At 59.0% G+C, this 13,415-nt stretch overlaps 5 protein-coding genes across 5 annotated transcripts; all 5 read left to right on the top strand.

Annotated features, from left to right (window-relative positions):
• LMJF_26_0160 (nuclear lim interactor-interacting factor-like protein) lies at positions 1-873 on the top strand (the record flags this gene model as incomplete). The annotated part of the gene is made up of 1 exon (XM_001683970.1): positions 1-873. The coding sequence occupies one exon, from the start codon at positions 1-3 to the stop codon at positions 871-873; it is 873 nt and encodes a 290-aa protein (XP_001684022.1).
• Positions 874-4,898: 4,025 nt separating this feature from the next.
• LMJF_26_0150 (conserved hypothetical protein) lies at positions 4,899-6,695 on the top strand (the record flags this gene model as incomplete). Its single annotated transcript, XM_001683969.1, has 1 exon — positions 4,899-6,695. One exon carries the CDS (start codon positions 4,899-4,901, stop codon positions 6,693-6,695), a length of 1,797 nt encoding a protein of 598 aa, XP_001684021.1.
• Positions 6,696-7,477: 782 nt separating this feature from the next.
• Positions 7,478-8,191, top strand: APRT (adenine phosphoribosyltransferase; the record flags this gene model as incomplete). The annotated part of the gene is made up of 1 exon (XM_001683968.1): positions 7,478-8,191. One exon carries the CDS (start codon positions 7,478-7,480, stop codon positions 8,189-8,191), a length of 714 nt encoding a protein of 237 aa, XP_001684020.1.
• Positions 8,192-10,506: 2,315 nt separating this feature from the next.
• On the top strand, positions 10,507-11,214 carry LMJF_26_0115 (conserved hypothetical protein; the record flags this gene model as incomplete). The annotated part of the gene is made up of 1 exon (XM_001683967.1): positions 10,507-11,214. One exon carries the CDS (start codon positions 10,507-10,509, stop codon positions 11,212-11,214), a length of 708 nt encoding a protein of 235 aa, XP_001684019.1.
• Positions 11,215-11,984: 770 nt separating this feature from the next.
• On the top strand, positions 11,985-13,055 carry LMJF_26_0110 (conserved hypothetical protein; the record flags this gene model as incomplete). Its single annotated transcript, XM_001683966.1, has 1 exon — positions 11,985-13,055. The coding sequence occupies one exon, from the start codon at positions 11,985-11,987 to the stop codon at positions 13,053-13,055; it is 1,071 nt and encodes a 356-aa protein (XP_001684018.1).
• Positions 13,056-13,415: the final 360 nt, after the last annotated feature.

Below are 13,415 nucleotides of genomic sequence, written 5' to 3'. Positions count from 1 at the left end.
ATGTCTTCGGCGCACAAACCGACGACGCAGGAGGCGATCAACTTCTTCAAGCAGTATCGAGAGAAGTTTCAGCGTAGTAGCAGCGGGGGCAATTCGCCTAGTCAAAATAGTGTCAATGCCTCTCCCCAACAGAACATTGTGACGCAGGTGCAGCAGGTCGACGTGGTGCCTGACTTGACAACCCGCAGCATTATTCCGATGAACCGCCGTAATGGGACGACGACCACGCGGCTCGATTTGCTTCGCAAGTCGCCCACGAACTGCTCGCCATGCTTGGTTCAAGAGGTTGAGATTAAGCCGCTGCTGCCGCCTCTGCCCTTTGCCTCCGTGCCGAAGGTGACGTTAGTGCTGGACGTGGATGAGACGCTGGTGCACTCCACGTTTCAGCCAAGTTCGGATGTCGTGTACGACAAGGTGCTGCTCGTGCCATCCGAAGGGAAGACGTATACTGTCAGCGTCAAGTACCGGCCCTATCTGGAAGATTTTCTTCGCTTTGTCAGTCGCCGCTTCGAAGTGGTCATTTTCACTGCTAGCATGCGCGCCTACTGTGACAAACTCATGGACGAAATTGACCCGCACGGTATTCTGGGCAACTTGCGTCTATTCCGCGAGCATTGTACCTTCAGCGAGCGCTCTTACGTCAAGGATCTCCACCGACTCGGTCGCGATCTTCGTAGAGTTGTCATCCTCGACAACAGCCCAGCCGCCTACTCGTTTCAGCAGCGTAACGCCATTCCAATCAAGACGTGGATCAACGACCCGAAAGACCGCGAGCTGTTCTTACTGCTCCCGCTTCTTGACAGACTCGCGATGTGCGACTCCGTGTACAGCGAGCTTGATCCGTACAACGCGAGGGGATGCGACTACCTGTGAGGTACACTCGATGGCCCATATGCGTGCGTTCTCCCCCCGTTGCTCACACTCTTCCAGCACCGTTTGGTATCCGCAGCATTTTCGAAGTGCTTCTCCATGTCTGCACATGCTATTTTTCTCTCTCTCTCTCTCTCTGTAATACACTGCGTAGAAGTGCTCGTTTTCGCGTGCAGCGCGCCCGTCTTTTGGAGGCGGCCGGTTTTTCTTCCTCGTCTTTCCTGCTTCCACATGACTTTGGTGTGCGTGTGATTTATACTTCCTGCCCGCTCGGCGCTGACATTAACAGTGACAGGAGCCCGCCGAGCTCTGCATTGCCTTTTGTCGTTTTTTCTTCTTTCCAGAGCGCTTCTGTTCCACCGCTGGCTGTATGTATATAAGGCGCTCTGTGTCACTCATGCGAACCTCTCTCCTTTCCTTTCTGTGCACGTGTGTCGACGCCTCTCACTTCTGCTCTCCTTGTATGTGCGGTGCTTCTTGCTAGTATTGCAGGAAGTAGTTTACACGGCATGATGATATGTGTCGTTGATGTCTGTGGCGTCGTTCGCATGCACATCTGAGTGCGTGCGCGCGCGCTAGAGGCGCAGGCGTTTGATTGTCTTTTTTTTTTCGTTTCCCTCTTATCGCCTAATACTCGGTCGGCTAGATGCGGTGTGTGTGAAGGTGCCAGTTCGCTTGCCTCCCCCCTTCCCTCCCCTGTTTTTTTTTTTTTCGGGACGTTGAGCGCCTAGGCAGTGTGTCTGTGAGCGTTAAGCTGCGGTGGCGAGTGAATGTCCATGTCGCTTCACAATCGTCTTTACTCGTGCGTGTCTTCTCTCTTCGTTCCCTTCGTCCTTTACTTTGTTTGGAGGCTGTGCCTCGTACCGTTTGCCTTCTCCCACCTGCCTTCCCCACCTGTGTATGCATGTGTGCATGTCTATCGGTTGCTTGGCGAAAGATGAAGGGGAGACGGATGCCGCACTCCGCTCCTCCACTTCAAATGGCATTTGCGCCTCCTTCGCCTCTGCCCGCTTGTTCATCGCATCTTCCTCGCCGAGCACCATCCTCCCCTATCCGCTCTCTCCCTTTTCGTCGTGCTTTGCGCCAGGGGATGAGAGCACCGGGGAGCGAGAGACGCACGTGAGCGCAGGCGCGCACATGTGTACACTTGTACACACGCGCACACACAACCCCACTCACACATACAAACAACAACATACAAACATCGTTCTTTCAGTGAACCAGCCATGGCATTGTTTTCCACCCAGAGGCCTCGTCTCTTCATCTTTCGCCTCACGCTCGTTGCGCGTCACGGAAGTCACTCCTCTTCAACTAACGTCGCTAATTGGAAATAGCGCACATGTAGACATCAGGAGATGCACTTTTCGATGCACGAGAATGCTTTGTTTCGCTCTGTGTTCTTCCCCACCTCTTCTGTGTGAATATCTCGTTTTTGGTCGTTGTTGTATTCTCCCGGTTACCGCCCTCTTTTTCCTTGTTGTTCTCAGATTTCACGGCTTCCTCTCCACCCCTCTCACTCGTGTGCTGGCGCGCCCCTTTTCTCGTTCGTCTCGCCGGCATCTTTATTTTCGACTCGCGGTGCCTTTTGTGCAGTACGGTGGGGGTGGGTGCGTCTACTGCACCCCTCTGTGGGCGATATCATCAGACTCCGGTACTCCCGCTCTCTGTGCGGGAGAAGCCAGTGAGCTCCCCGACCCCCTGCCCCTCTCCCTGCCGGTGTCGAGCCCTCCCCCCTCTCCCTTCCCCACTGCTGGTGGTGTCAGGGCCAGGCACCCACCTACGCAGGGATGTCAGAGCGGTGCATGGCTGCTGATGTCGGCGGTCGTGTCCTGGGGCGGCGTTGCGTCGGCGCGACCCGGGACCGCGGGCACGTCTGTGGCATCCATATGGGAATAGGCAATGTGCCAGCGTGACTCGAAGGTGTCTCCCCCCCCCTCCTCCTCCCCTTCCCCCGACCCTCACACGGCCCACACCGGTGTGTGTGTGGGGGGGGAGGCTGAGCCGCCGCGAGGGAGGATGCGCGAGGTGGGGACTGTGCATCACGTGAGCGGCTGCGAGGCGACCTGCGTGGCGGAGGTGTGGGTGGAGAGAGTATGAGGCCGAGGCGGTGCACCGATGATCGACTCGGCGCGCTGCTGTACCGCGCGTGTGTCTACGGCTGCAGGGCACGACACACGGGGCGGGTCTGTGGCAGGCCGGAGAGGTGTGGGAGGGTAGGGGGGGGCCGTTCGACTGCTGCTCTATTGCAGCATGCATGTACGGAGGATGGCGGAGAAAACCAACACGAACTTTTTTGCTCCCCTCTATAACCTAAACCGAGGTGCTTTGGACTTCTTGCGTATGGGTGGTTCTGGTGTTATTTCTCTTTCTCGATGTGTGCCTCCACGCTTGTCCCTGTGTAGTTTTGGCCAACGTCCTGTCGGTCGAGGATTGCACATTTTTTTCCCTTTTTTTTGTGCCTTCTCTTCCGTTGATCCAGCTTTGCTCGATTCTCATTCTGTCGTCACGTATGTATGTATTCGCGTTTGCGAGCAAGGATCTTGTCAGATGCGTTGAGGGCCGACGGTCTGTCGTTCTCTCGAGAACCTTTTCTCTTGCCCTGCCTTCCTCTATCCTTTGCCTTGCGGGCTTTCTCCATGCGGCTGCACGAAAGGTGAAGGACTACTTTAGGTGACGCTGTTCTTCTCTTGGGTACGTGTTCAAGGCGACTCTCGTTGCTGTGGCTTCTTTTTCTGTCTTCATTGTGCATGTGTGTATTCTCTCTGTTTGGTGTACTCTTCGGCATCCTACCTCCGCATTCACAGGCGTGCATTGGCATGCATGCCGATAGTGTGTGTCTGCATTTCCGGCTATCCACCCACATTCAGCCGTCGGTGCAGACGCGTACGTACCTGTCTGTTTTTGTGGTCGCTTGCGTGCGGAAGTGCGCTCTCTTTCATCCACCCTCCCCTTTCTCTTTCGATGGTTTCACTTTTAGGGGTCGTTTATCCACTTCTCGGTTTCTGTGCCTCTCCTCTTGTGTTGCTTTGGATTCGGTCTCTATACGTCCCTTCCCTCCCCCGCCAAGTCTATCATATGTGCCATGTGCAACAGATTTGATCCGGCGATGACTTTTCTCTGAGCAGGTGGCGTTTGCGGCCTCTGCCTCTCTCTCTCTCTAGGTTCGCCACCTGCATTCGCTCTCCGCAGGAAGGTTTGCGCAGGGGCGTGGATGCGCGGCCACCACAATAAAAAAACGCATATGTAGAGGCACACACGCTCACAGGCGAGAGGCTTGGCCGCTGGTTAGTCTTACTCCCTGACTTGTGCATCAGCGCTTCTTCATGAGTACCGTGATTCCGCTGCAGAGGCTGACGTATGTCAGGTAATGACAAGGGTGTTGTACGAAGGGGAGCAGAAGGTAGGCAACAAACCGCAAGAAGCGCCACGGTCGTTCATGGTCGCCGCAAACAGCGTCCTTCCTCTACAGTCATTCACTTTGAGTGAGTTGCTCCGCCACGCGCACGCGCTCCCCTTCCCCTCCCTTCCTCAGCACTTTCTCTCATCCGGGTGGCTCACCCTCCCGAGCGTCCACGAACCCCCCGCCATCCCCCACGTCTCCGCTACCCCTTTCTCGCGTATATGAGTGCGCCGCTCTCCGTGCTTCTTTCATGGGCACGTGTACATACATGACGTTTTCTGACATTTCATCACGGCTTCGTCGTCGCCAAGACTAGCCACTCTCCCTGAGCTCTTTGGTGTTGCAGCGAGCTACTGTCATCCCCGAGTGCTTTTGCGTGTATATACACACACATACAGGTATCGGTGCATCTTCCTCACTTCTAGAGGTCTTGCTCCCCTCAAGTATCTCTCCGCGGTCTACTGTGGCTTCTCGTCGCTGCAATACTCAACGGAGACGCATTTCGCAGTTCGCCGGCCAACGAGCGATTCCGCGTCGGCTCGGTTGTAGCGCACTGTGGACAGCTGTCCTTTGCTCCCCCTTTCTTCATCCCCGTTCTTGAGGCGCCTGCCGTGTTGTGAGGGAAGCGATGCCAACACAACATGATATGGAGGCGCTTCTGCGCGAGCTCAGCACCACCAGCGGCTCCATTGCCGAGGCTGTTCGCTACGCCCACAAGTACCTGCAGTCGCCAGAGTGCCGGAGCACGGCAATCGATGTGTTCCCGCCGACGCAGCTGGCTCACTCGATCGGCAAGCTCTGCCGTTGCCGCGGCATGATTCAGGAGGTGCAGCCCGAGCTTCATCTGTTCTGTGCGTCCCGCCAGAACTTCTTCTCGTCCAGCGGCGCGCAGGAGGCGGCGGACGGGGATGAGGTGCAATACATGGACGCCGTTTCGCTGTACGTGATCCCCGTCCCCGGCAACCTGCACTTTTACACCGCGGATGAACCACCGCGCACCTCCGGCGCCGCACATGAGGGCACCCTCCGTAAGCGCGCCGACCGCGACGAGGACGCCCCGACGGGGGTTCCTACGAGCAGCACCGAGGAGGAGTGCATCCGGAAGTGCGTCAGGCAGATGACCAGCGAGAGCGACACCGTTACTGCAACGGCACAGTCATCCAGTTTGTCGGCCTTTGGTCCATCTCTGAACTTCCCGCATCCTTCGTGCAGCCCCCAGCTTCAAGGGGCGTGCGTCGTCACGGTGCTGCTCCCGGCCGAGAATGGTGCGCGTCAGAATCCGTTTCGCATAAATGACGTGATAGATTTCTATGGTTTCCAGCACTTCCCCGACGACCAACTGCAGGTGAACGACGTTGACGACTTCCAGCGCTTTAGTGCATGGAATGCCACAGAATTGTCAAGAGGTCTTGTAAGCAGACTCCTCTGCCTCTCTTACACACCGGTGAGCTCTCTTCAGGTGCGACACCACATAGCGACTCCGCCGCTCATCGCGTCGCCCATGACAGAAGCCCGCACAAACGCCATCGCATACCTTACGGGCACACTAACCCGAGGCGATGCACTGACAGCAGAATACCTGATTCTTCATCTCTGCGCAAGGGTGAACATGCACAGCGCATCGACGCCTGTCGGCGACCTCCCGCTGCTGATCAGTTCCCCTCAGCTGGTTGCAGCGGAGTGGTCGGCGCAGTTGCGTGAGATCGTGCCTGTGGCAGAGATTCTCCTCACAGGCGAGGTGCTGCGGGCGCTTCCACAGGGCCGTGTCACTCCAAAGTACAACAATGACCTTAATTATCTGGAGACGGGTGTTTTGCAGGTAGCCAACGGCACGCACGTCACGATAGACTGCGCGTCACTAGGCTCACGCGATGAGGCGTGGTACGAAGGGATGTTTGCGCTGATTCACAAGCAGCAGCTGCTGCTCGAGTACCCTTATCAAACACTGGAGCTGCCAGTCGACGTCTCCACCCTCGCGGTGGACGGCAGAGATGCACCAGACGCCGTGCACCCGCTCTTTCGCTTTGCCATGAGTCTACGGTGGAGCCCTGACCCGAAGCTACCCCCTCAGGAGGCTGCCCAGACGCACCAAGTCAGCAGCGGTGCGGTGCGAGATTATCTCGACGCTGTCCGCTGCCTTGACGCGCCATCGCCGGTGAACGACACGTTATCGGAGAGGGCGTCACGCGCGCTTTTCGAGATGTCGAGAAACCTGCCAGGGTGGAATAATCGAGATCCACTGCTGCACAACAACTCCTTCTCAGTGGCGATGGCGCTTATGCGGTCACACGCGGCAAGTCACGGACGCCGCGACGTCGTTGCGGAGGATATTGCCGCTGTCTGCGAGCTCGAGCGGGCGCGTATGGAGCGCCTCCGCGCAACCCCGTCCTCAGTGCTTCCAACGGCATCTTCAGCTGCTGAGTAGCAGTTCGTGCTAGCATGGATGCTGCCAGCGCCTGCACCAGTTCAGGCAGCTATACCCAACCTCCTTTTCACTCGTCCCCACGGCAACGAACATAGAAAATGTCTTTCCTCTCCGATGTGTAGGCGTACTCTCGGGACGCACCAAAGGAGAAAGGGGGTCATGCATAGAGGGCACTAGGAACGAAAACTGCCATTTCCGACACAGACAGGTGCGTACAACACACACACACACACACACACACACACACAGCAAGCATGTCCATATCTTTCAAAAGACCACCGCACACAAGCGAACTGGGACTACATGGCAGACCCTTTCGTCGAACGCAGCAGAGCCAATAAGCGCTCTCTACGCCTGTGGTCTCGCCTCGCGGTCACCCAAGGCAGCACAGAGTCGCATCTGTTGCCGCTTGGCGCATCACAGCCGTATTGCCTACGCGTCTTTGCTGCGCCGGGATGTGTTGGGGTGATGCGGACGCGGGCTCCAACGTATGCTGACGGATGTTTGCGCCCGTGCTCGTGCTGCTTCCACTCATGCACTTTTCTCTGCGCCTCCCTGTCTCGCCTTGCCTTCGTCATGGGACAACGATGTATGGGGTGCTGCACGCACCATCTGTCAACACACCTACCGGCAGCATCGACACACACGCACATACCCAGCCACGCTTGTGTACCTGTGTTGTACGCTCACCACCGACGGCGACAGGGTTTTGATAGCACTTTGTACTCTCGCTATTTCGCAGGCTCTTTCGGCTCTCGTCTGCTCAGCTGTACCCTGCCACCATGTCCTTCAAGGAAATAAGCCCAAACTCTTTCCTGCTAGAGGATTCCCACCCACTCTCGCAGCTGCTAAAGAAGAACTACTGCTGGTACTCCCCAGTCTTCTCTCCGCGTAATGTCCCCCGCTTCGCCGATGTCAGCAGCATCACCGAGTCTCCAGAGACATTGAAAGCTATTCGTGACTTCCTTGTGCAACGGTACCGAACCATGTCGCCGGCCCCGACGCATATCCTCGGCTTCGATGCTCGCGGCTTCCTCTTTGGCCCCATGATCGCCGTGGAGCTTGGGATCCCGTTCGTGTTGATGCGCAAGGCGGACAAGAATGCCGGTCTCCTTATCCGCAGCGAACCGTACGAAAAGGAGTACAAAGAGGCTGCGCCGGAGGTGATGACGATCCGCTACGGCAGCATCAGCAAGGGATCGCGTGTGGTGCTCATCGACGACGTCCTGGCAACAGGTGGGACGGCGCTGTCGGGCTTACAACTGGTGGAGGCAAGCGACGCAATGGTTGTTGAGATGGTCTCGATTTTGTGCATTCCTTTCCTGAAGGCGGCAGAGAAGATCCACTCGACAGGTCATAGCCGCTACAAGGATATTAAGTTTATTAGTCTTCTTTCCGAGGAGGCGCTGACGGAGGACAACTGTGGGGACTCAAAGAACTACACGGGTCCTCGTGTTGTGAGCTGCGGTGATGTGCTATCCAAGCACTCTCAATAGCGTTTGTGCAACTCCTTCAGTCCTTCCCTGCTTCCTCTTTCCTCCAGCACTGCTGCCGTCGACGATGCCGCGAGACATGACGTCACAACTTCCCGTGACGTGACGTTTAAGAGACGTAACTAAAGCTCTCAAGCAGCGGTACCGACGGCAGCTCCCCGTTCCCGGAATGGCCGCGCAAAAGCAGGACCTGTCGGCTCGCATGTCGCTGCGTTGTCTCTCTCTCTCTCTCTGCTTATCGCTGTGTGGCAGGGCGCTTGTTGCGTTTTTGTTCTTTGGCCTTCCCCTCCCCCCGGCCGCCGCGTTTATCTGTCGCTGGGTGCAGGCAAAGGCTGGACTGTAGGGAAGAGAAAGACGGCACGCTACAGACGCGCACACACGCGCAGCAGAGAGGTAAGTGATGTACAAACTCGCGACGGCAGAAACAAAGCGGTAGCCGATGGATGGTGTGTGCGTATGTGCGTCTCCAAGGACATCGTACTGTATAACTGACTTTATTCCTATAGACGCCTCCTTCCCCTCTCCCCCCTCCTTGCGGAGGAGTCTATCATGAGAGCGCGCTAAAGGGCGCCCGTCACAGGAGAGAGAGAGAGTAGCGCCCACTACACGACGTAGGCGCTACTCTTAAGCCATGGGCTTCCAGAGCTCTCTTTTTTTCTCGTTTGGTTACGTGCACCGAGGCGTTCATGTTTGCGTGTATGTGTGTGTCGTTGATTTCGCTCCCCTTGGACGGCGTGAGTGCGCCGCCTATGAACGTGGTGGTGGGACACAACACACTTCTACCCCGTAGTGAGTTGACAGCTGCGGCACAGACAGATGCCCGTTATGAAGTGCGGCTGAAGGAAAAAAACGAACGGCGCAAAGGCGTCAACACTGTGACACGGAGGTCGTGCAATCTCTTCGTTGGCAGGGGGCTGACTCTGCGCGTGCAGCGGGGTCGAGTGTGCGGCAGTGCCCATGTGTACCTTTTTCCGCGCCTTTTTGTTGTGCGTACCAGCGACCACGTTCTACGTGCGCTGCTCCTTCGCCCTCCCCCGTGTGCGTGTCTCCATTGCCCTCTTCCCCTACGACTCCTCCACTCTCTCACCTCTCGGCCATCCCTCTTCCGTGCTCCTTGTGCCCTTCCCTGCTCGCTGCACGGGGCAGCGTTGGCTTCCCCTCTCCACCCTTCTGCTGCACCATTACCTCCCCCTTTCGCGCCTGCTGTGTTTTCTCCGTTTTTTTTTTTGCGCGCGTGTCGGCGGCATTGCTGCAGTGCCATGCCCCTAAAGGCAGCCTTGTAGAGGTTGGTCCGCACCACTGTGTGCGGAACCCTCTGCACGCGCTGTCGAAGGTGCTGGTGGACGCGGCGCAGTTCGCCGCCTCTGTGTCCGCGCCGCCGATGAGAATCCCGTGGCTGTACGACGTGAGCAGCACCACAGAGAGTGCTGCGCTGTTTAAACGGTGTGCTGCGCGTCCTCGCGGACTGCTATCGTGCGATGTGCGCACAGAGGCCGACGCACCCGCTGGTGGTCGAGGCGCGCGACTGCGTCTTCGGTGCGCTGCTTGCGTTGCTGCTTGACCTTTCCGTCTGTGCCGATGCAGCACGACGACATCAGCGAGAACGCCTTAATCAAGGAGGGCGAGGACAAGCTGCCCGCGGTGCGCAAGAACATGGACATTCTCTCCTACAAGCGCTACATCAAGTCACGCATGTAAGCACCGCTCGCCCCCTCTCTCTCCTCATCCGCGCTGGTGTGGGGAACCCCCACCTGCAGCTTATTTGTGTACGTGTGGCCGTGTGCGTCTGTCTGTTGCGGTTTCTCTCTTTTTGTCGCGTTGTGCGGCGCTCGCCTACCCCCCACCCCCTCCCATTGCCCTTGCGACACGCCACTGTGTCTCCATCAATGTGCGAATGCCATCCGACCCGGGGGCGTGGGCGCCATTGTGCACTTTCCTGCGAGTGCCTGTGCGCGCCATCTGCCTTGTTGTTCCTCTTACACGCCTCTCTGATCTTCCTTGTTCCTCTTTCGGTGCGCGCACAGGCGACTGTGCTGCGAGACAGCGACGCGACGCCGCTACGATGCCGTCCCGCCTGCGCCACACTCCTCCTCGATGGAGGCGCGCTGCCTGCACTCATCCGGGCGCACTGCCTCCCCTCCTCTCCTCTTTTCGTGCTGCCGCACACCGTCTTTTATTTGCCTGGGCGACAGGTCAGGGACAAGTAAGCAAGCGACAAACACACATAGGCATACGCATACACACCACACACACACACACACACACACACACACACACACACACACACAAACCCACGCTGAGCAGTGCGCGCGCCGGGCATGCCGTCGTACGCGGAGATCACCGGCTCCATCGTGGCGATGGCGCTTACCACGGACCAGACGCTCTTCATATTGTACCACTCCAACAGCTACGCGGCGAACCCGGTGATGCTGCGCAGCTCGAAGCCGATGGTGATGCGTGACGTGTTCCTGACGCGGAGCAGCGCCTTCTACCCGAACCCGCTGTCATGCCTGTACGTGACCAACGGCACGGACTGCATCGTCAACTGCGTCATGGCGTGGGCGGTGGCAAAGCCGCTGACCGAAGTGCTGGGGTGGCGGCACGCGATGGCCGTGTACGTTGGCGCCGGGCTGTTCTCCAGCTTTGCCTACGTGTTTGCTGCGCAGGTGAGCCGTACGAAGACAAACTCGCAGTTCGACTGCAACGCCACGAGCAACGGTGCCTACGCCGGCTACGCAACGCTGTCGCTGATGATGCGAGGGTGCTACATCCCTTACCTGAAGCGCGTGCCCGTCATGTGGGCCGGCGTGCCATACCTGCTCAAGTGCACCTACGACGAGTACGTTTCGCCGAGGCTGGTCGAGCGGCGGCGGGCGGGCGACATCGAGTTGCGCAACTGGGGTTTTGTCGGTGGTGTCTTCTTCACGCTCATCTACAGCTCGCTTTTTTTCCGCACTCGCAATGACTTTAGCCTGGCGAGAAAGTTCTTCCAGAACCTGCCGCCACGCGCCGCGATGGAGAAGTAGCGACTCGGCAGCTGCGTGCGTGTGTGCGGCCGCCGTCCTGGAGCGATTCGGACGTGGTGTTTGGTGTTTGCTTTGTCTTCTTTCTCTTGGCTGCCCCCCTCTGTCCCTCCCGTGCTCAGCCCCTTCCCCCCTCCCAACACAGTGGTGGTCTTATGTGTGTGTGTGTGTGTCGGGGGTGGGGGGCGTGAGAGATGGGGCGAAAGCAGAGGGCTGCCTGGTTGTATGCGCTGGTGTTGCGCGCTTCACAGAAACAACGCCCGCGGCGCAGCTGGCTGTTGTCCGTGCTTTGCGCACCGTGGACACAAAGTACTGGCCCGCTCCGATGGTGTGCAGGCGCGCGCACACAAAGGAGAGCGAAGGCGCCAGCACCGCCGCTGTTCTCCCTCCTTAGTCCTTCACCCCATCTCCCTCCTCAACTGCCCCTTCGCTCTGCATGGCCGTCACCCCCCCCTCCCTCCCCACGCGCACTTTACACCGTGACGCGCCTGCGCACTTGTCGAAGGATGCATACCGGCCTTCGCCCCAGCGTTTGCCGTGGGTCCTCACACCTCCTCGAGGCTCAAAGCGTTTCACCGCATCCACCGCAGCCGTCTCCGTTTCCCTCGGTACGCCTCCCCCTGCTTTCCTGCACCTGCGCCCTGGTACATCTTTTGTTTTATACCTCCCTGCGTGAGTGTGTCTGCGTGCGTGGCCTCCTATCGACTGGCGCGGAGCTCATCCTACGAGCTCCGTTACCCCTCCCCCCTTCCCCTTCGTGTGTCCGCTGCAGGATGGGGAAGAAAGGCTCACTGCAGCAGTTCCATGCCATGCCGCCGCGGCTGTCGCACCCGGACGCGCTGGCAGTAGTTGACCTCGCCGTCAACGGAGTGGTGGTGCGGCTGCACCTCGCGTCGCGGTGCTTGCCGTGCGCGTACACGGTTGCGTTGCCGGTGGAGGCGGTGCGCGCCGACGCGCGGCGCTACAACGGCTTCACGGAGCTGCACTTCTGCGTGGATGTGCCGCAGCGCAGCGCGCGCTGTCGAGGCCTGTTCCTGGCGCTGCGCCTCCCATGGGGTACTGTGCACTATCTTGGCCCGCTGACGCACAACGCCCCCGTGACATCGGCGCGCTTCGTGCGCGAGGTACCGTCGTTGGTGACGCTGCTGGTGGACGTGGACTGGTGTGCGCCCGTGGAGGTGGGCGCGCCGCTGCCGTGCGAGATGCTACTGAAGGAGCACGTGCGGACGGTCATCGAGAACGACGAGTTCTGCGGCTCCATCGCTGCGGCGCACGTGCAGAACCTCGTGCGCGACCTGCCCTTCTACGACGCGGCGATGCAGCGGTTCCGCAACTGGTCCGAGTACGTCATCTTCTTCGCGGAGTGCTACCGCTGCTGGAGGATTGTGCAGTATGAGCCGGAGGAGCACGCGGCACTGGGGCTAAGCAGCCGCACGCCGGCGGGGGAGCAGCGCATGGTTGCCAACTGTTACGCGGACGACTACGCCCGAGCGGACGTGCACCGCGACCGCGTGAAGCGGCGGGCGCTGCAGGAGTTCCGTGACTGCCTGGCGGCGCGGGGTGCGGAGCTGAGCTGGCCGCCGCGGAAGGACCGCAAGGCGGAGCCGTTCTTCAACCTCTCGCGCAAGGTACTGCTGAAGCTGGGCTGCGAGAGGAGCTTCCGCACGCTGAACAGCGCCAACTACCTGCACGTGCTGGAGGGGCTGCGAACGTCACACAGTGTCCTGTTCTCCGAACTGCACCCCGTGCAGGTGGACGCGGCTGTGTCGACGGACACGTCGCTGGGCCTGCTGCTGCGGCGAGTACCCGCAGCCAAGCAGCCCCCCTCCCCGCTGCAGGGGTGACGCTGCGTTCCCTTGTCACAGTGTTAGCACCGCTAGGCTGTGCTGTGCGTCTTTTTTTTTCACCCCATCCCTTCTCGCTTTGGCGCCCATCTGCGGCTCTGTCACGCGAGCCAAAGGCATCTAACGACGGTGAGGCTGTGCAGCTCAGTAGCGCAGCGGTGTAGCGGCACTCTCCCCTCTCTTCATTTTCGGAGTGCACAATTCTGTGTGCCGAGTGTCGGTGCAGGCGCCATGGCCTCCCCTTCGCTCATGTCTTGTATACCCCCCAAAATATAGCCGGTTGACCTTTCAGACCGCCCTCGTCCCCCTGCTTCATATCCCGTCTCCCACCCGCTTGCTTTCTGCGCCGCCCCCCACCAC

The sequence above is a fragment of the Leishmania major genome, chromosome 26 (genome assembly GCF_000002725.2).
Source record: "Leishmania major strain Friedlin complete genome, chromosome 26".
In the NCBI taxonomy this organism is placed as follows: Eukaryota; Euglenozoa; class Kinetoplastea; order Trypanosomatida; family Trypanosomatidae; genus Leishmania; species Leishmania major.
Note: the sequence above shows the minus strand (reverse complement) of the source record. Positions and strands in the feature narration are given on the sequence as shown.